Raw genomic sequence first — 22,319 nt, 5'->3', positions numbered from 1 at the left:
AGAACCAAGATGGGGGTAGATCAGACGGCAGGCAGGCAGGTATGGTGGCTACAAAGGCAGTCTGCTGATAATTGGCAGGTAATAGAGCAGGCCACTGGCGCAAGTCCAAAAACTGGTGGTCTGAGGAACAGCCAGACTGCATGTAAGCCTTGCCTGAATGTCTAATACATAGGAAACAGACCACACCCTTTAGGATACTTCTTGTCAATCGACAGCTGCTTATAACAGACTTTATCATGTTGTTTGTTGTTGTTGTTGAGTGCCTTCAAGTCGGTTCTGACCCATAGCAAACCTGAACAGGGTTTCTGAGGAGCAGCTGGTGAGCTTGAACCGCCAACCTTGCAGTTCAAACCGACTTTGCAGTCCAGCGCATTAATCCACAGCGCCACACCAGAACTCCAGACCTCATCGTAGAGGTGATTATATTAGCTCTCATGATGGGGTAACTACATCTCAGCTGCCAAATCACGGACAATCCTGGTCCAGCCAAGTTGACACAAAACCTTAACTACTATCACACGAGTCATCTCTGGTCCAGCTAACAGAATGCACCACTGGGGAGAGACATTTACTCATTAATTGCCTGAAGCAAGGCCAGTTATATTAGGAAAGAGATTGGTCCCTAAAGCAGGAGCAGTGGTTTTGGAAAGTCTGAAGCAGCAAGGGTAAACTCATTAGCAAATCTTCAACCCTGAGTTGACCGAAGCCTTCCCAGGTCTACAAATGAGTCTGAACACAAGGTCTAGTCTCCTTAGGGGATGTGGACTGATATGCTAGGTGTGGGGACAGTGGTCCAGGCAGGGGAGTCATCTGAGGCACAGTGGCTAATTTACACTTACTGTTGTTGTTATTGTTAGGTGCCATCGAGTTGGTACCAACTTCATAGCGACCTTATGCACAACAGAACGAAACACTGCCCAGTCCTGGGCCAACCTCACAATTGTTGCCATGCTTGAGCCCATTGATGCTGCCGCTTTGCCAATCCACCTTGCTGGGGGTCTTTCTCTCTTTCTCTGAGCCTCTACCTTACCAGCCATGATATCCTTCTCTAGCTAATGGTCCCTCCTGACAAGATATCCGAAGTATGAGAGACAAAGTCTGGCCATCATGACCTCCAAGGAGCACTCTGGCTGCACTTCTTCCAACATAGATCTGTTTGTTCTTTTGGCAGCCCATGGCACTTTCAGTATTCTCCTCCAACACCATAACTCAAATGCACCAATTCTTCTATGGTCTTCCTTATTCACTGACCAGCTTTTGCATCCATATGAGGTTATTGAAAACTGAAAACTGCATTAGTGAGAAAATGTCCAAGAAAGTTGCACTAAGGCAGTATTTCCATCACGACGACCAGCCACATAACCAACTGCATTGCTGGTGAGTCAATTCAGACTCATATGCACCTGTTTATTCCTTGAGAACTTCACTGGGAAACCCTGTCCAGCTCACCAAACAGCCCTGATCTTGTCTCCCAACTCAAAGAACTGCTTACCTGGCGGTTTGCAGTCCAGTGCTTATCCTGTGGAGCCACCATGCTCCTGGGAAAAGGGTCACAGAGATTGAAACACTTCAGAAGTTATAGACTTAGAGAATAACGTTGAGAAATAATAGCTTCACATTTAGATATGTTCAGTCAAAGTTTCTATGATTTTGGAGCGATCCTTTTTGACATACCCCTGACACTGATTTAAAACGAATCGGGCTGCGAACCTTAAGGCCAGCAGTTGGAAACTACCAGTTGTTCTGCGGGAGAAAGAAGAGGCGTTCTGCTCCCGTAAAGATTTACAGCCTCAGAAACCCTGTACAGGGTCGCTATGGGTCGGAACCGACTCGACGGCACTTAACAACCACAACAATGAAGGAAGGAATGAACGAAGAGTATATTCTTTAACTCAATCTATGGCAGGACTATGCAAGGGGGATTCAAAAGGTTTGAGGAAACTTTTCCACAAACTTTTTGAAGTCCCCTTACATGGGCACTATTTTCTGATGGTTGTCACTAATTCTGATGTCTTGTTTGCACCTTATCTGAAATCCTGGGACCACAAATGTCCTTGCAGCAAACAACAAGGGAGTTCCGTGTAATCAGGAGTGTGGCAGTGCTGACCCCAGAGTGGATGGATGTAGACCAGTCAGAGCTGGCATTTCAATATTAACCAGTGTTGGGGATGGCAGCGATATACAGGTGTACTGCCTCTCCAAAGCAGTGCAAAAAGGAGGCCGTGTAGATTCCCTGTATCTTTGTGTGGAGGGAAATAAGTGGTTACAGACATTGGGGTAGGTCTAAGAGAGCACATAGTCTCAAATTTAGCTTTTGTACCACTGAAGCTTGCAGAGAATCTAGTTAATCTCAGGCGGAAAGCAGCTGGAGAGAGGCAGAAACAGCTACTGGATGAGAGGGACCAAGCTGCAGCTTTTCACAGTTCCTCTCATAGTTACCAAGATGAAGACTAGCAAGGTCTGTGTTCAGTAAAGTGATCCTAAAGCCAGAAGATGATATGCTAGCGTGGTTGCCCAAATGAAGAGCGGTGAGTATCTGTGTTCTGTAAAAGTGATCCAAAGCAAGAACACCTGATTATGTTCAAGGGAATGAGTCAGTCTGCAAGCGGATCAAATAACCGAGAAGCTGGACTATAGAAAGAATACAGACAGCATCAGGATTGGAGGAAGTCTTATTAACTGTCTGCAATGTGCAAATGAGCCAACCTTGCTCGCTGAGAGCAAAAAGGACTTGAAGCACTTACTTATTACAGCGTGTTGTATGGAGTACACCTCAACATAACCCAAAAATCCTCACAACGACACTGATGAGCAGGAACATCGTGATAACAGCAGAAGAGACTGAAGTCGTCAGGATTTCATTTTACTTAGATCCCCAAACAACAGCCAAGGAAGCAGCAGTCAAGAAATCAAATGACATGTTGCATTGAGCCAATCTACTGTAAGAGATACTTTAAAGTTATAAAAAGCAATGTCACTTTGAGATCTAAGGTGCACCTGACCCAAACTAAGGTATCTTCAATCATGTGTGTCACCTTGAATAGGTTCCCTGTGGGGCCAGAGATGACTCCTCCTTGGACACTAATTATGAGTCCACCCCAGCCCCATCCTCAGGCAGGAGGAGAATACGGTACTGATGTGATTGTATCCCTTACTTATGTCACCTTACCCTCTATTAGGACAGAATATTGCTTGGTCCTATTTCTATGTCTCTCCAGTAGTTCCATTTTACCCTGATGCCATGAAGGCATATGCCACAAGAAAGAACAATTGTCACCGATAATGTGATTCCTGATTAACTGTTGCAGTTCTCCAAGACTTACTGACCTCTGTCAATGATGTTAACTAGATGGGTGTGTTGTTTTCAACACCTGACTTTTACTCTCTTCTGAAATCCTGATTTAAAGAGCCTACTACATATTCCAGGAGGAGATCTGGTAGCGTAGTGGTTACGAATCAGGCTGCAAACCGCAAGCTCAGCAGATCGAAACTACCAGCAGTTCTGTGGGAGAAAGAGGAGGCTTTCTGCTCCTGTAAAGATTTCAGCCTCGGAAATCCTGTACAGGGTCGCTATGAGTTGGAATCGACTCCACGGCACATAACCACCACCACCATCACCACATATTCCAGGAGTCCTGGTGTGGTGCTGTGGGATAAAGCGCTTGTGGGGTAAACCACAAGGTCAGTGGTTCAAACTCAACAGCCACTCTTTAGAAACCCTATATAGGGTCACTATGTGTCAGAACCAACTCGATGGCACTATGGACAACCATTATAATCAATACCCCCGCCCCCCAGTCTGTGGGAGGAAGATGAAACTTTCTGTTCCCATAAAGATACACAGTCTCGGAAACAGGTTTGCTGTGTGTGGGGACCTACTAACAGCATTTCACCACCACCAGGTATTCCATCAGAGAGGCAATTAAGAATGAACTGCGAGCCTTAAAGTAAGCGAAACTTTGTAAGTGGATCTCTTCATAGTAGCTTGTTTCTGCTTTCTGTTTTTAGAGTCCCAGTGCATTTTCTGTTACAAGTTTTGGAACTAAAATCACAGTGGTCTCAACAAGTAGTTTTTAAGTACTGACTTTTGAGTCAAGTGTTCTCAATCATGGTTCCTTCCCTTAAAGAGTGGAGACGTCCCTGGGTGGTGCAAAGAGTTAACCATTTGACTCCCTGCTGAGAGCACTACAGTCAAATCCACCTCCAGTCCCTTGGAAGACAGGATTGGTGCTCTGCTTCTGAAAGGTCACATCCTTGAAAGCTAGGAAGTCATTCTCCTCTGCACACAGGGTCATTATGAGTGGCACCGAACAAGTCTAGAGTCAACAGCTCTAGAATATGGCATAACATGAATATTACTAAGAAGCACAGAGGTAGCTAGAAAACATTATTTGAAAATCACCCTAATACAAACCCGTCACCCAAGTATCTAGCAGAAAGAAAGGTAAGGAAAGGCTTTATCCATTCTATGAGAGCAGTCCTGGTGTAGCACTGCAAGCTCTGGACTGCTAACCACAAGTTTGGTCGTTGAAGCCCACTAGCCGGTCCTTGAAAACCCTATACAGGGTCACTATGAGTTGGAACCAACTCGATGGCACATAACAATAACAACTTAAGAGGGGACATGTCATTTGTTGTTGTTGGGTATCCTCAAGTCAGTTCCAATTCATAGTGACCCCATGTAATAGAACTGTCTGTCCCATAGGTGTCCTAGGCTGTCATCCGGATGGGGACAGGTCATCAGGTATTTCTTTCACAAAACAGCTGAGTAGGGGCTTTCTCCTTTGGTGCTGTTGGGTGGGTTTGAACCATCAACCTTTTACAGCTGAATGCTTAACCGTTTGTAACACAATGGCACCTTACAAGCCTTTTGGTGGTAGGAGTTTCACAGTACCTTCCTAGTACATACCTAACAACGTGTTGTAAGGTAATTATTCCTCTCATTCTTTGGGTCCCAGAGAGGGGGAGGGGAGGGTGTGATAGCAAAACCACAATAACGTCTACATTTAGAACAGCTTTCTGTGAGGGGCAGGGGTCTACTTGTTCTCCCTGGAGGATCTCAGTATTGATAACTCAGTTCTTCAGCGTGCATCATAGCTCTATAGTTGTAGCAGGAAATGACAGAAATGAGCACAGTGAAATTGAACTACCAGCTGAGCTCTGAGGGCTGGCAGAGAACTGAAGTTAGAGGCAGGTCTTAATAGAGATTGGATTTGGTTTCACACCATAAATGATTCTGTGATTTCAGAACATGTGCCGCTTATTAATGACTCCCAACCGATTGAAGTTGAAGTCTATACAACTTTTCCCGCTTCTCTCTTCAGAAGGAAAGCCCGTTAAATGAAACTCATATCGATCTCAGTTTTATAGTTGGAATGCAAAAACAATATGATGAGGAAATTCTACAGCTCTATTTTTATCCCTCACCGCTGCCTGTGGTTTATTTGATGATGTAACACTCTCTATCCACCCAGGTTTTGACATTGCCTCTGTGAGATCAGTGGGAGAGTTGTTGGGCCGACATTTTCCTCTTTGTAAGGAAGACTCGATGCCACTTCCAGGAGCAGAACTGAGGAAGTGAGGTGCAAAATCAGGACACTTTCAAATGCAGTGTAGTGAACACACACAGCTGTGCCCTATGAATGCACAGACTCCCGGGTCCTATTTCTATTCTTTCTGTTTCAATAGTTCTACTCTGAGTCCGGGTGTGGTGCTGTGGGTTAATGAGCTGCCTCAAACTCACCAGCTGCGACTCACAACCCCTAGGCAGTGTTGCTAAGGGTCGGAAGCAACTCTACGGCACACAACAACACTCAGCTCTGATGCCATGAAGGCGCGTGCCCCCCAAAGAACAATTGTCAAAAGGCTTCCTATTTGATCACCACAAGGACAAAAAACAAAGTTACTAGTATAAAAGTATCATTAACAAGTATTCTCAGTATGTCTTTATCCACCCATCCGTCCGCCCCTGACATATGGGAGGCATTAGGATTCTGTGGTAGGAGTCTTGCTTTCCCCATGCTAGAACCGGGTTTGATTTCCAGCCAGCACGCCTCACACAGAGCTCCCATCTGTCCGTGCAGGCTTGTGTGTTGCTATGATGGGGAACACATTTCAGAGGGGTTTCCAGACTCAGATGAACTAGGAAGAGAGGTTTGGTGACCTGCTTCTGAAAATCTGTCAGTGAAAACACTTAGGAGCACAACAATCCAGTCTACATTCGGTCAGGGAGGTAACACGGGGCTGGGTAACATCTTGCTACGTTGAGAATGTTGTTAGGTGCCATTGAGTCGGTACTGACTCATAGCGACCTTATGCCCAGCAGAATGAAACACTGCCCGGTCCTGGGCCAACCTCACTACTGTTGCCACGCTTGAGCCCATTGATGCTGCCACTTTGCCAATCCATCTTTCTAGGGGTCTTCCTCTTTTTCTCTGACCCTCCGCCCTACCAACATGATATCCTTCTCCTGAGACTGGTCCCTCCTGACAATATGTCCGATGTATGAGAGATGAAGTTTGGCCATCCTGGCCTCCATGGAGCACTCTGGCTGCACTTCTTTCAACATAGACCTGTTGGTTCTTTTGGCAGCCCATGGCACTTTCAATACTCTCCTCCAACACCATAACTCAAAAGCATCAATTCTTCTACCGTCTTCCTTATTCACTGTCCAGCTTTCACATGCATATGAGGTTATTGAAAATACCATGGCTTGGGTCAGGTGCACCTTAGTCCTCAAGCTGACATCTTTGCTCTTCAACACTTAAAAAGGTCTTGTGCAGCAGATTTGCCTAATGCAATACGTCCTTTGATTTCTTGGTTGCTGCTTCCATGAGTGTTGATGGTTGATCCAAGAAGAACGAAGTCCTTGACAACTTCATTGTGCATGGGGCTGACTAAAAGGCAGCTGAAACAACTACATGCTATGTATTATTTTAAGAGTGTAGTGTTGTTGTTAAGTGCTGTTGAGTTGGTTTTGACTCATAGGGACCCTGCATAGGGTTTCTGAGGAGCAGCTGGTGGGTTTGAACTGCTGACCTTGTGGTTTGAAGTCTAGTGCTGATCCTAAATTGTTATACCCAGGAGTCCTATGAGGAGAGTCCAAAAAAGGCTAAATGTATGGCTCTAAGAATAAAAAAAAAAAACACCACAGTATAGTCTATATTTACATTGAATAATATTTCATATTTGACTCACAGCAAGTACTTTAAAGCATAAGATACTTTGTTACACAGAAACAACAATCAATCACCCTCCTGAAACAAAAAAACAATAAAACAAAACACATGGATGTGGAAACCATACACTGTTCTGTGATCTTCACGTCAACACACTGTGACTGCTTTGTCCTGCAGAGCGGTTGGTGGGTGGGTTTGAACTGCTGACCTTTTAATTAGCAGTTTAACAGATGTGCCACCAGGGCTGCTTGCTTGCCTGTTGTTGCTGTATGCCATCAAATCCGTTCTGACTCATAATGCTCCTGCATATGCTTCCCAAGAGTTGCTGTTGACTTTGAAGTTAGCAGTCCAGTGCTTACCCTAAGCATCACACCAGGACCTTTTTTTCCCCTAAGATAATCATTTATTATCTAGAATGCAAATGTGTTCAGTAAGTGACTAACATTATTCTGCTTTTGCATGCAGAATATGTCCTCAAACAGTAATTGTTGTAAAGTGCCCGTCGAGTCGGTTCCAAGGCATAGCAACCCTGTGGGAGGGTTTTCAAAGAGCAGCTGGTGGGTTTGAACTACCGACCTTGAGGCTAGCCATCCAGTGCTTATTGTACAGTGACAGACACACCTGGACTTCTCACACAGTAACTGCCATCCATTAAATGCCCTTTAGTTGAGGTCTGTCACCCTGGTGAACCAACATTGCTTTAAAAAAACTCCCACAATTTCAGTTCACTTGTAATGAATGTTTTAGTGTTAATATAAGCCAAAAGTACAATGTGGAAGGAAAAATAATTATTCCTCATAAGTGACCATTCACTTATCAGCTATGAGGGAACTTCAAAAAATTCATGGAAAAACAATACTAAGTGTGGGCGGCCAGGAGGCAGGCTTGCAGAATGTGCCTTTAGGTTGTTTAAATTATTATGTATTCCTGAGTGTTTTTGTGTAGGGTAAGTGCTGAACTGCTGACTGCAAGGTCAGTGGTTCAAACCTACCTGCTGCTCCTCAGAAACCTATAAAGAGGGTCACTAAGAGTCAGAACGGACTGGATGACACTTACTACATTTCATTCAAACCTATGGCGCTAAATAAATGTATGTTTGGGGTGGGTGGGGTCCTTGGTGCGCTCAGCTGTGTTTGATTAGCCTTATTTAGATTCCGGCTTTCTCTACTCTTGGCCAGCTGTTACTCCACTGATTGCAGCTGGTAAATCTTATTTGAAAAAAAAAAAAGACTCATTTTGGAGCAATTGGGAAGGAGGAGAAAGAGAACCCCAAAGCAGAGGTGCTACTGCTGGAGCGCAAAGCCCAATGCTGGTGAACTGACCACGTGTCATTAGGAGAACCAATCCCAAAGCCCTGAGGATGCTTACAAACCCACCCATCGCTCCATGGCAGGGACTATGAGACTGTCTATGTGCATAAAGGTTTAGTCTAGAAACCCTAAGGAATAGCGATCCTCGGTCCCATGAGGTCTCTCTGACTTGGAATCAACTCGGAGGCAGTGATTTGTTTGTTTGTTTGTTAACGTAGTTCTACCTGGCATTTCCTGCCCTCCCAAATGGTTTATAAGTCAAGGTTGAGGGTAGGCCTGAAAACCACTGTAGGTTTTGATAACAGAGCCCCCCCAATTAGCCTCCTGCACTGATACTGAAGCTGTTGTTTCATGTTGTTGAGTTGATTCCGATTCATCGGGCAGATCACAGTGTCCCCAGAGTGGTTCCAAACTGTGCTTTTTATGGGAAAAAGGGGCCCTAGTGGTGCAGTGGTTCAGTGCTCGGCAGCTCACTGAAAGATCAGCGGTTCAAACCCACGAGCCGCTCCACAGGAGGAAGATTTGGCAGTGTACGTCCATACAGATGGCAGCTTTGGAAACCCTGAGGATTTAGAATCATCTTCACAGCAGCAGACGCAGCCAGCCACATCTTTCTAATGGGTTCCCACTGCCCACCTTCCTGTTAGCAGTGGAGCTCCTTTCTGAACGGATCCCCATAGTTTGAAGAGGAAGAAAAAGGTGTTAAGAAAGAGATCGTCTGTAAACCGCAGCCTGAAACAGACCCTGCCATCAGCTGCTTTTAGCTTCTGATGATGTCTTTGTATCCCGTTTCCCTCAAGTTCCTGAGCTAAACCGCATTCCCAACCCACGCGACGGTTTCTGGAAACATTTCCTACCATTTGTCTATGAAACGAGAGCTTTCAAAACGTCACTCTAAAACCTCAGGTTCCCACTGTGGCCCGTGACAGCTGACAAACTGAAATGGAGACAAAACAGGCACATTCGTCCGAACCCTGGTCAACAGGAGGGGTGTGAGCAGAGGCGCCACACTGTGTGGAAATCACTTGCCTTGTAAGCTGTAGATTTCTCCGACGCTGTTCTGGCGCGTGATGTGGTGCCAGTACGCACTTCGAGGGAGAGAGATGGATTTGGATAACGTCATGGGGTCAGTCAAGCTCGTCTGAAGCTGAAAGGGAAAGAAAAAGTACCTTAGGCTTCACTTAAGATCCAAAGCTGAAAATTTCCCTTTGACACGTTGAAGATTAAATATGACAAACAGAATGTGTTATAGATAATTGCATGATCCTGCTTATAGTTATTAAAAATGAATAAAATCATGATTCATCGCCATAGGAAATGAACACATGCAAACAATTTAACTCATTAGTTAATAAGGAGGAGCCCGTAAAATGTTTCAAGCTCACCAGCTGCTCCTTGGAAACCCTATACAGGGTCGCTATGGGTCGGAGCCGACTCGATGGCACTTCACAACACTTTATTTCCAGGGGAATGCTGTTCAACGTACAAGCAAAACCCATCATATCCTACCCACCTACCCAGTGCTGATGAGTTGATTTTGACTCCATGTGACCCTGTAGGCAGAGCAGAACTGCTCCCCAGGGTCTTCACAGCTGACCATCTTTATGGAAGCGGGATGCATCATCCTGCTCTTGCAGAGGGACTGTTGGGTTCAAACCACTGACCGTCCTGTTAGCAGTCCTATCCTTACCTATTGTCCCAACACAACCCCTTTGTCTGCATTTCCATGGCTAAGAATTTCCTCAGGGTCTTTGTGAAAAATCTGAATCTTTTCTTCGTGCATTTTAGATATTTAAGGGAAGCCAGTCCTCGTGTATTCACCACAGCCATTTATCAAATATTAAGGACACATCCTGTGTCAGGCATGTCATGAACCATGAAATGAAGGAGGGCAGATCAGATTTATTTGCTGGCCAGGACAAGGAAGATAACATCTTCCCTCAAAACAAAGCTGGGGCAGGTTTGCTAGCAGACGCTTTATAACGCTGGGAATTTCCAACCATCAGCCACCTGAGCTGTGACAATAACCTACTGGTTTACTGTGTAGTAGCCACCCAGACTGGACTCCTGGATTGGTGCTGCAGGATCACCTCTGGACTGCAAACCACAAGGTGGACAGTTCAAACCCACAACCTGTTCCTTGGAAACCCTATAGAGGGTTGCTATGAGTCAGAACGGATGCTGCTGCACTTGACGACAACAACAACATCCACCTGGGCTGGTCCACATCGCCTGCACTGATGGGCATGTGGGACTCACGATGCCTACTGTGCAGTTAGTAATAAAATCCTTGGTCTCTGACTCCGGAGTCTTGTGTCTTCTGCCAGCATCCAGGAAATGCTTTTGATAATCTCTGAGTTGTCCCTAATCGTCTACGTTGAGCAAATTGTCATAGGAAATTCCCTACAGGGAGCTACCCGACATCTTTACCTAAGTGGATCCAATACTCAGTACACCACACAGAAAGCCTCATGCTGTTTAGATTCTTTTGTTACTTGCTGTTAAGTGTTGATTTACGAAGTTGTTTTAGACTCGTAGCAACTGCTGAAAACAACTGATCCCAGTTCTAAAGACTGAGAAATTAAACAAACAAACATTTAAGTCAGTATTTCATCTAGGGAAATTCTTTTGTCTATATGCAAGGAGCTCTGGTAGCATAGTGTTTATGAATCGGGTTGCTAACCTCAAGGTCAGCAGTTGAAAACTGCCAGCGGTTCCTAAGATTTGCAGCCTCGGAAACTCCGTGCAGGGTCACTATGAGTTGGAACTGACTCCACGGTACTTAACAACATACGCAAGTAGGGTTATGACCATATTTTCCAAAGTGTCATCAGTTGTCCTATCATTATGTCATCATTTGGTAAATACACACATGTACACACATGTACACACATATATCAAAGAGCTCTGGTAGCATAGTGGTTATGAATTGGGCTGCTAACATCAAGGTCAGAAGTTCGAAACTACCAGCTGTTCCACGGAAGAAAGATGAGGCTTTCTGTGCCTGAAAAGATTTACAGCCTCAGAAACCCTGTACAGGGTTGCTATGAGTGGGAACCGACTCTACGGTCCTTAACAACAACAAACCGCGATGGAAGAAGGCTGCCACATCTTTTTCCCACAGGCGGCTTGAGCTGGTGGCCTTTTGGTTTGCAGCTGAGTGCTTTAACCATTGTGCCACTGGGGTGCCTTGAAATTGCATCAGGAGGAGGATTAAATACTATTTCTGTGGAGGATCAGTGCTGTCTGTAAGTTCTTTTTCAAGACTACACTGAGAATTTGGGCATTTACATTACATCTGACTTGTCTGGTAATCGTATTGACCCAGGAAGGATGGTTGATAGGACATTGTGTTTATTCCCAAAATGGCCTTTAAAGAAGTTTTTTCTATTTTTGTCTTGTTCTATCTAAACAATCGTGTGAGTCTGTCTTCTGATCCTGCCATAGTGTGAGGAAGCCCAAACTAACAGGATGGACAGGCCATTTTATTCAAGGTTTGAATCCTTCTTTAGAAGAATCTACTACTTCCCATCTGCTTTAAGACTTTACCTCTCTCTGTTATAAACATTAATGCTAATTTATGTTCCCCTGTGGTACTGCAGGACAACACACTGGACTGCAAGTTCAATTTGAACTACAAGGGTGGCAGTTCAGACCCACTGCTCCTTGGAAATCCTATACAGGGTTGCTGTAGGTCGGAACTGACATGATAGCACTTAACAACAACCATAAGATTCACCTAGGTAAAAAGAAGTTGAAGTAATTCTCCTTTGTTGCGCTATAACTATTGCTAGGGGTTACCAGAAACTTACAAATTCTGTTAAGTGAGAGAGAAATCTATCTAAGGCAGCATTTACTAATTAGCATTTCTCAGCCACTCCCTATGTATCTGGCATTGTGCTAACTGGGTTCATAGTTATCCCAGTTCATAGTCACACACATTGACACAATATGGGAATTTTGCAGACAAGAAAAGTGAGGTGAAGAGAGTGAACCCAATTTAGTCCTGGTAACATGGCCAATGAGCAATGTCTCTGGGATTGGGAACTCCTGAATTTCTTGCTCTTTTCTACAACTGAATGGGAAACAAATGACCGCATTCCTCTTATTCACGGAGTGAGTGAGAATTAGACCAGTTGTGAAATTCCACTGGGTCAGGGCAGCCAGAATGTTTCCTAGAAGCCAAGAGGCCAGACTTGGGCTCTAATACTTCAGCTATATTATCAGGAGGGTCCCGTTTCTGGAGAAGGACATCATACTGTGGACATGGAGGATGAGCAAAAAAGAGGAAGCTCTGCAATGAGAGGGCCTGTCAGAGTAGCTGCAGCAATGAATGGGCTCAAGTGTGGTAAGAATTGAGTACCAGGCACAGGCCCTGGTACCTAATAACACAATAATCATGTACATCTATTGGGAGGGTGATGGTTCTTTAGGATAAAGTTGGACTGCAAACCACAAAGTTGGCAGGTCAAGCCCCCAGCTGCTCCTCAGGAGAAAGATAAGGCTTTCTGTTCTCACAAAAGATTTACAGCCTCAGAAACCTTACACAGATCGGTCGCTGTGAATTGGAACTGACATGACAGTACTTAATGACATCATATATCTAAAGACCCTGGTGGTGCTGTAAGATAAAGAACTGACTTCTAACTACCAAGTTGACAATTCAAACCACTGAGTTGCTCTGAGGGGGTAGATGAGGCTGTCTGCTCCCATACAGCTTTACAGCCTCAGAAACCCAATACAGACAGGGTCACGACAAATCGTAACTAATTTGATCGCAGTGGTTTTGTATGTTAAGTCTCAGTGTGGCACTGTAGGATAAAGACTGGACACTTAGCCACAGTGTTGGTGGTTCAAATCAATCAGATGCTTTTTGGAAATCCTAAACAGGCTCAGCACTTAATAACAACAACTGATCTATCATCAAGAGGGAGCAGTCCTTGGAGAAGGCCATTACGCCTGGTAAAGTGGAGCGTCAGCGACAAACAGGAACCCCACCAACGAGGTGTACTAGCACAGTGGCAGCAGCAGTGGGCTCCAGTGAGACCCCTGTGAGGACAGTACAGGACGCGGCAGTGTTTCATTCTGTTGTGCAGAATGGTTGCTGTGAGTCAGAATCGACTCAAGGGCATTTAACAGCAACAACAATCCATTGTAATTCTTATGTGTTATGGTTTAAATGTGCCCCCCTCTGTCCTAAATGTGTGGCAACTTGGCTAGGCCATGATTCTCAGTATGATGTTGTCATTATATCCCATTTTGATTTCTGATATAATTATGCTATGTGTTATAACTCCTAACCTCTATGATGTTGTTGTTAAGTGCTGATGAGTTGTATCCATCCCATAGCAACCCGGTATAGAATTTCCAAGGAGTGGCTGCTGGGTTTGAACCACTGACCTTACAGTTCAAATGACCTTGCGGTCCAGCATACTATTCTGCAGTGCCACACCCTTAACTCTGTGATGTTAATGCGGCAGTTACGTTAATGGGCAGAATGCCATCTGCAGGATTTGGTGGTATCTTGAGTCAATCTCTCTTGAGATCTAAAAGAGATGAAACAAGTGGGCGGAGAGGAGATGAATATGAAGAAAGAAGAACCAAGGGTAGAATGTGTCATTTGGACCTAGGGTCCCTGGGTTGGGAACATCTTAGACTCAGGAGGAGACAGTTGCTAAGACACATGTTGATCTCCAAGGTATGCTAGGCTCAGAGATGCGGAAGGGAGGAAAGGACCTTTTGAATTTATTTGCTAAATGCATAAATTTGACTTTACTTCTTATATGAGAATGTAAGAACAATTGACAAAGAAAATATTTGTTTTTAGAAAAAGAAGTATTACATTTTGATTGTGGCCACCAGCGCAGGGACACTACAGAATTGGCAACTAGGACAGTACTTTCAGCTGGACCTGCTGGGGTGCTTTTCCCACTGTAGATACAACATTGATACATGGCTGGTATTTCAGAATTGATGATATTTATCTTTAAATTGTGTGCAGAGATTTTCTGGTGTCTAGAAAGGGAGGCTCATCAGACTGTAGGAGCATTCCAAATGTTGCATCTTAAAAGAAGATGCTGAAACACTTTTTTAGCTGTTTATTATGAATGAAGTGAAGGTTTGCAGAGCACCTCATCAGTTTCACATTCAACAAATCATATGCTTTGTTTTAATTCAGTGGCAAGCCCCTCAGTGTAACAACACTTTTCCCGCTTCTTCCTGGGTTTCCTGTTCCCATTCCTCCTCCCGTCCCAACCGTTCTGAATCTTGTCCTTTGGTAAGTGGTGGTGATATGCCGTGGAGTCGGTTCCGACTCATAGTGACCCTGCATAAGGTTTCCAAGGCTGTAGATCTTTATGGGAGCAGAAAACCATCCTTTATATTATAAATAAAATGGCTGACTATTCTCCGGTGTGTTGCTGTCCCCCCTATATACCTATACAATTGAGTTTTGGGGGTGAGTTCAGTTCCAGACCTGAAGGGTGACCAAGGGCCATAATCTCTGGGCTTCATTAGTCTTTATCTGACTAATAAGCCTGCTCTACATTATAATTCTTATTATGTGAGACTATCTACATACATGTTTTAAATTTATTTGCACTGTTAGAAGAGTAAAATTTACCAGTGAGTTTCCCTTCATTTTACTAAATTTGGATAATTATCTATTTATCTGCTTTTTTTCTTTCTTTTATGTTGGCTTGGGTGCCCCTTACCTGTGAGAGTAAATTAAAAAGCATTGCTACAAAATCATACAAATTTTCAGTAAACCTAAGCATTGAAATGTAAAGCTACTTGCTTCTTGACATATCCCCTGTCTTAGGTCTCTACACCTCTGAAGGCAGTTTCCATTTTTCAAACTCTTTCCTGGTGTGGCACTCTAGGATACTAAGCATTACACTTATCCTAGGTAATCACAAGTCAGCAGTTCCAACCCACCAACTGCTCCTCAGAAATTCTATGTAGGCCTGCTATAAGATGGAACGGATTCAACGACAAACAACAACTCTTCTCTGAAAAATTAGAAGAATTCTGTGCTTTATGGTTTATATTACATCAGAACAACCATTTTGGCAACCTCGTCTGACTAAGATTGTGTTCTTTTGAAATGTTATTTGAGTCTGGGGACCAAAAAATTCTGAAGGGGCAATGTCAAAGCTATAGGGCCGATGGGTAAGTTTTTCCAACAAAATTCTCGTAGAATAGCTCTTGTTATCCTGGAAGAAACAATACGTATATTGGCATGATAGGAAAATATTCCATGGTGCAGTTTACTGTTTCCCCTCTTACCAATGCAGTTTTCAGATTTATTGGAACATCTTCATAATCTATTCCCATGATCATCCTGTGTCCTTGGAGAAAATCTGTTAAGATTATCTTTGAGAATCTTAAAAATTGGATACTATAACTTCTAAACTGACCACTCTTCATTGAATTCATTCATTTTGATGTCATCCTGACCTTCCTTCAAATGCTTGATTCATTTAAAAACAGTTGCTTTATATAGGGGAGCATTCCCATAAGTTTGTAGTAAAGTTTCAGTAATTTGTGAAGATGTCTACTTGAATTTTGTTAAAAATTTGATAGTAGCTGTGACCTCAAAATAGTTAATTTTTTTCCATGGCAAAAAAAGCATTTTTTTTTTTTTTTTCGAGTAACCTAATGAGCGTAGAGAGTCCTGATATGGTGCTGTGGGCTAATGCATCAGACTGCAAAGTTGTTTGAACTACATACAAGGTTCAAGCTCACCAGCTACTCCTTGGAAACCCTATACAGGGTCCCTATGGGTCAGAATTGACTTGACGGTATTTAACAACAACAACAATGAGACTAAGACAAATATATTACTCAGAGAACTTGTCTGTAGTCATCCACTAAAGTTCCAATGATTTGGGAAGATGTCGACTTGAGTTTTGTTATAAATTTGATACTAGCTGTGACTTCAAAATAGTTTTTTTCCATGGCAAAGAGAAAAAAAAAAAGTATCCTGTGATTTAAAGGCACGGAACTGACACAATGGCCCTTCATAGCAACAATGTGACTGCAAAACTGTTTGAACTGCAAGATCAGTAGTTCAAGCTCACAAGCTGCTCCTTGGAAACCCTATACAGGGTCGCTATGAGTCGGAATCGACTTGACAGCACTTAACAACAACAACAACAACAAATGTGACTAAGGAGTCCTGGTGTGGCGCTGTGGTTTAATGCATCAGACTGCAAAGCTGTTTAAATTGCAGCGTCGGTGGTTCAAGCTCACCAGCTGCTCCCCGGAAACCCTATACAGGGTCGCTATGGGTTGGAACCGACTTGACGGCACTTCACAACAACAACAATGTGACTAAGGAGTGGCGCTGTGGGTTAATGCGTTGGGCTGCAAGGTCAGTTTGAACCACAAGGTCAGCAGCTCAAGCTCAGTAGCTGCTCCTTGGAAACCCTATACAGTGTTGCTATGACTTAGAACTGACTTAACGGCACTTAACAACAAGGAGCTCTGGTAGCATAATGGTTACGAATCGGGCTGTGAACCGCAAAATCAGCAGTTCGAAACTACTAGCAGATCCACGGGAGAAAGATGAGGTGTTCTGCTCCCGTAAAGATTTACAGCCTCGGAAACCCTGTGCAGGGTCGCTATGAGTCGGAATCAACTCCACGGCACTTAACAACAACAACAAAAACAACAATGAGACTAACACACATATTACTGGGAGAACTTAATCTGCAGCCGTCCACTGATTACAGAGACTTTTTTAAACACATTATGTTTTGTATGAATTAGACTTTTGACATACCCTTGTCTAACACTTATTTGGAGTCCTGGCGTGGCATTGTGGGATGAAGCACTAGACCGCAAGGCCAGTTTGAACCATAAGTTCAGCAGTTCAAACTTACCAGTCACTTTTGGAAACCCTATACATGGTCTCTATGAGTGGGAACCAACTCAATGGCACTTAACACTCATTTAGATTAAAAACATAAAGACAAATGTAAAAAGAAAGCTTTCTTTCACCTCGTGTGTGTGTGTTCATGAAACTCTAAAGGCAAATGATTTTAGGCCACTTGAGGTCTTTTCTTCCATGATGATTTCACTGAGTACTCAACCTCAAAAGGCAAGTCATACTGAGAGGAAGTCACCTTGGTGCGTCTGTGACATGGTTTCTGATGAATGGCTTCTATCACAAAGACACTCACAAATCTTCCTTACAGCAATGCACATGCAGGAGACAGCAATAGATTCTTGTGACAACTCAATCTGATGGACTACGTTGGTTCTAAGGTCAACAATGGCCTCTCTGCAGTTAGAAAGAATCCTTGGGGTGTCATTTTGTTTAAGTATTTAGCTTTAATAACTTTCTCAAATATTTGAGTATTAATGATCTCTTAGATACAGTTCTAGTGTAAAGTTTATTATGGTAAAATCTTCCATGTATTTGAAGAACAAAACTTTGTAAAGCAAGCCTTGTTATGTCATTGTTGTTATGTGCCGTGGCATTGGTTCCAACTCACAGTGACCCTGTCTGTACAGGGTTTCCTAGGCTGTAAATCTTAACAGGAGCAGAAAGCCTCATCTTTCTCCCATGGAACAGCTGGTAGTTTCGAGCTGCTGACCTTGAGATTAGCAGCCCGATTTGTAACCACTATTGTTGTTGTTATATACCGTGGAGTCGGTTCCGAGTCATAGTGATCCTGTACAGGGTTTCCAAGGCTGTAAATCTTTACGGGAGCAGAAAGCCTCATCTTTCTCCCATGGAACAGCTGGTGGTTTTGAACTGCTGACTGTGAGATTAGCAGCCTGATTCGTAACCACTACTAGTATGGGGTTCATAAGGAACGCTGGTAGTGCCGTGGATTTTAGAATCCACCAGCCACCCTGCAGGAGTAACGTGAGACTTTCTGCTCCTGTAAAGACTTACCGTCTCGGAAACACTAAACAGGGCTTAACCTATGAGTGGGAACCAATTCGACGGCATCTAGCAACAGCTGTAGCAGCAGCAGCGACAACAGGGGGTTAATAAATGAAGAAAACATAGAGACTACTTAAGACAGATCTCTTTTTCCATGACAGCCATGGGGAAGGGTGTTCTCTCACACAGCAGAACTTAGTCTTTTTGGATGCTTAATGGGGGAGCTTCCAATAAGTTGAACCCCTTCTCCCACCCCCCAAAATGTCAACCTGTTGTTGTTTTGTCGATTCTGACCCACAGTGACACTGTAGGACAGAGCAGAACTTCCTACACACTTCCTAAAGCTACACATCTTTACAGAAGTCAAAGGCCACATCTTTCTCCCATGGAGTGGCTATTGGGTTCAAACTGCTGACCTTCCAGTTACCAGCCAAGTGCTTAAGCACTAATCCACCAGAGCCCTTTAATGAGCTCACTGTCCAGTGATCTCACTATCTAAGAAATTAACCTGATTCCACTGTCTTGACAATTCGAACAAACCAATGTGGTGTATTCATTATTGTTTATCCAATTTTTATGAAGTTGATGTCATACTCATCTGAATAAATTCAGATATAGGAAACTTTGGATATTTTAAGAACATTAAGGATATAAGATAATTTTGCTCTGGGCAGTACAAACTATTTGATTTCATTTAAAAGGAAACCAACCATTTATCTTTCTTCTCATATATGCCTCTTACCATTGTATCAAACACAGAGGAGGCACTTTACAACTTGTGAGTAGTTGAAAAATAGTCTATTGAAAATCTCCTTACTTGAATCAATTAATATGAACAAATTCTTTCATTGTTTCTGCACGTAGGTAATCAACGTACACACTTGTAACAGTTTCCTCAATGTAAGTGTTCTTTTTATAGTTCTTTACATTTATTCACAATGCTGGGAAAACTTAAATATCAAATTCTTCAAGCAAGGGCAGAAATATTGCCTAATTAGATTAGAGAAATATATCAGAATATATTTATTCATGTGTCCTCCCCCCCCCCCCCACAAAGGAGGTAACAAATAAGGGAAAACCATAGGATGTCTAAAGATTAAAGATTAAAAATGTCCACTTGCTTTAAGAGTGTCTGAGACATTGTCATGCAAGTTTATAGATCTCTCTTGCCCAGTATACTCTTCAGTGATCTCTCCTTTAAAGGATGAGAGTAAAATGTTCCAATTGTCAGAACAACTATGTTTTAGACATTCATTGCTTACATAGCTCACTTGTTACTTAATTGTGTAGACTCTTTAACATCCCCTTTTCAATGATGATGATATTTTTCTATCTGATCAGTATTAATCACACATAGCCTTGTTTCAACACTGGGGAGTCCACTAGTAATGCCATCTTCTTATTTGGTAATGTGGACATCATAATAATTGGAATGTAACATTTTGTATTTTAGATAGGTTTTATTGGTACATTTCGAACTCCTAAGTTATACATGCGCCTACTTTATGAATTGTACAGGACGTCATTTTATTGAACTGAGTGAAAAGTTAATGATTTTTAGACTATTCATATTTGTTGGAACTTCCTAAAAATAACTTAATTGGCTCTTACAAAAAGTCGTGTGCATTGACAGGAGGTTTCTTGAAAGCAAAAGTTGTATCTAGAGTCTCGGGAGACTTTGGTTTGGGGCCTAGAGCACTGGGGACTCGGGCTACCTATCAAGATGCGGCAGCTTGAGAATACGTCATCAGTGCAGCTTCTTTTGAAGAATGGACTAGATGTGATCATTTTTTCTAACACTGAATTTCAGAGAAAAGTCTGGCTATCAAGTATAGTTGGAAATGAACTGAATACTTTGCCTGTGTGCATCAAGTGATGGCCTCTCTAATCCCAAGAAGGATTTATAGGATAAGCACTGCACTAACTGCAAGGTCAGAAGTTCAAATCCACCAACCATTCCTTGGAAACCATATACAGGGTCACTGAGTCATAATTGACTCGATGACACTTAATAACAACAACATCATGGACATCAGCCACACAGTGCCCAGCTCCAGCATGCAGATCTATGGCGTAACGCTTCTCTGACTCATGGGGACACCATACTGCCTGCATCTCTGGTTGTAAACTCTCTAAGGTTGTCCACCCTTAGCCTGTCTTTCCACTTCAAAGGGCATTATAAGCACATGACATCAACGCAAAAGTGAATGACATTTTGTTTTACCTACGTAGCTGGAAAAACTTTTTTTTAGAAAACCTTGAAAGGGTTTGAAAGAATTTAACCAATGTGGAAACAACAATGCAAGAGTTTCCAGTCACTGTAAGTCTTAGAACTATGCATGATTTTTCCACCAGCTACGTCCTCCTCCTCCTCACAGAGGTCATTTTACTGCTACTACCTATGCATCAGGAGGGTTCTCAATCCTTTATGTGTTATCAATACAGAAAATCCTCATAACAACCAAATGAGTACACCAGACATCCCATTTTACAGGCACAGGAAAATGAGGCATCTAGAGATGAAACTGCCAAAAGAACCAATAGATCTGTTTTGGAAGAGGTGCAGCCAGAGTGCTCCTTGGAGGCCAGGATGGCTAAGCTTCGTCTCTCCTACTTTGGACATGTAGTCCGGAGGAAACAATCGTTGGAGAAGGATGTCATGCTGGGTAGGGTGGAGGGTCAGAGAAAAAGAGGAAGACCTCCAACGAGATGGATCGGCCAGGTGGCATCATTGATGGACTCGGGGGTGGCAGCGGTGGTGAGGTTGGCCCAGGATCGAGCATTGTTTCGTTCTGCTGTGCTATGAGTCGGTTCCGACTCGATGGCACCTGACAACAACAACAGAGATGAAACAGCATGCTCAAATCACTGGATATTTTGACAGAAATAACATGTACATTCTATGTTTGTTTGCCAACAGTACCATACTCCTTTGAGATGTTGTCTTCATAAGTTCATGAAGGTATTTATGTTTTTACATGTTGCTGTACCCAGCACTAACAGTATATAGGAAGAAAGCAAAAGGTCATTGAAGAAGAAATGAATGAAAAGATGTCAGAAGAGACTCTGAAACTTGCTCTCCAGCATACTGATGCTAAAGCAAATGGAAGAAATGAGGAGGTAAAAGACCTGAACAGAAAAATTTCAAAGGGTAGCTCAAGAAGTCAAGTATTGTAATAAAATGTGTGGAAAGAGCTGGAGTTTGAAAAACAAAGAGAAGAACATGCTCAAGTTGAAAGAGCTGAAGAAGAAATTTGAGCCACAACTTGTAATACTGAAGGATTCTATGGCTCTGTGACCTAATGCACTGGACTGCAAGGTTGGTTTGAACTGCAAGGTCAGTGGTTCAAGCTCACCAACCACTCCTCAGAAACCCTATCCAGGGTCGCTGTGAGTTGGAAATGATGCCATGGAACTGAACAACAACAACAATGGGCAAAATATTGAATGATGCAGAAAGCATCAAAAGAAGATGGAAGAAATATACAGTCACTGTACCAAAAAGAAATGGTTGATCTTCCACCATTTCAAGAGATAGCTTATAATCAAGAGCCAGTGGTACTGAAGGAAGAAGTCTAAGTTGCACTGAAGGCAATGGTGAAAAACAAGGTTCTAGGAATTGACAGAATACAAATAGAAATCATTCAACAAACTGATGCAGCGCTAGAGGCACTCACTCATCTACTGACACAATGCCAGCAGCAGCGGGCTCATGCATGACAACTGCGAGGATGGCGCAGGGCCAGTTAGTGTCTTTCATTCTCTCGTGCATTGGGTATAGTTGGAACTGACAAAACGGCACCTAACAACACTAATAGCATACCCAACAGGGGAGCTTGTTGGCCCTGCAGTATAAGTGTTTGATTAAAAACTGTAAGGTCAAGGGTTTGTGTCTATCACCAGTTGCTCTGTGGGAGAAAGACAGGCTTTCTG

General features: G+C 43.1%; 1 protein-coding gene across 1 annotated transcript in view; it reads right to left on the bottom strand.

Annotated features, from left to right (window-relative positions):
• DOK6 (docking protein 6) overlaps positions 1-22,319 on the bottom strand; it is a 535,367-nt gene that overhangs the window by 73,455 nt on the left and 439,593 nt on the right. Inside the window, 1 exon segment of the mRNA XM_006837551.1 lies at positions 9,518-9,635. Within this exon segment, the coding sequence (XP_006837614.1) occupies positions 9,518-9,635 (118 nt within the window).

Source organism: Chrysochloris asiatica, unplaced genomic scaffold (genome assembly GCF_000296735.1).
Source record: "Chrysochloris asiatica unplaced genomic scaffold, ChrAsi1.0 scaffold00021, whole genome shotgun sequence".
NCBI lineage: Eukaryota > Metazoa > Chordata > Mammalia > Afrosoricida > Chrysochloridae > Chrysochloris > Chrysochloris asiatica.
Note: the sequence above shows the minus strand (reverse complement) of the source record. Positions and strands in the feature narration are given on the sequence as shown.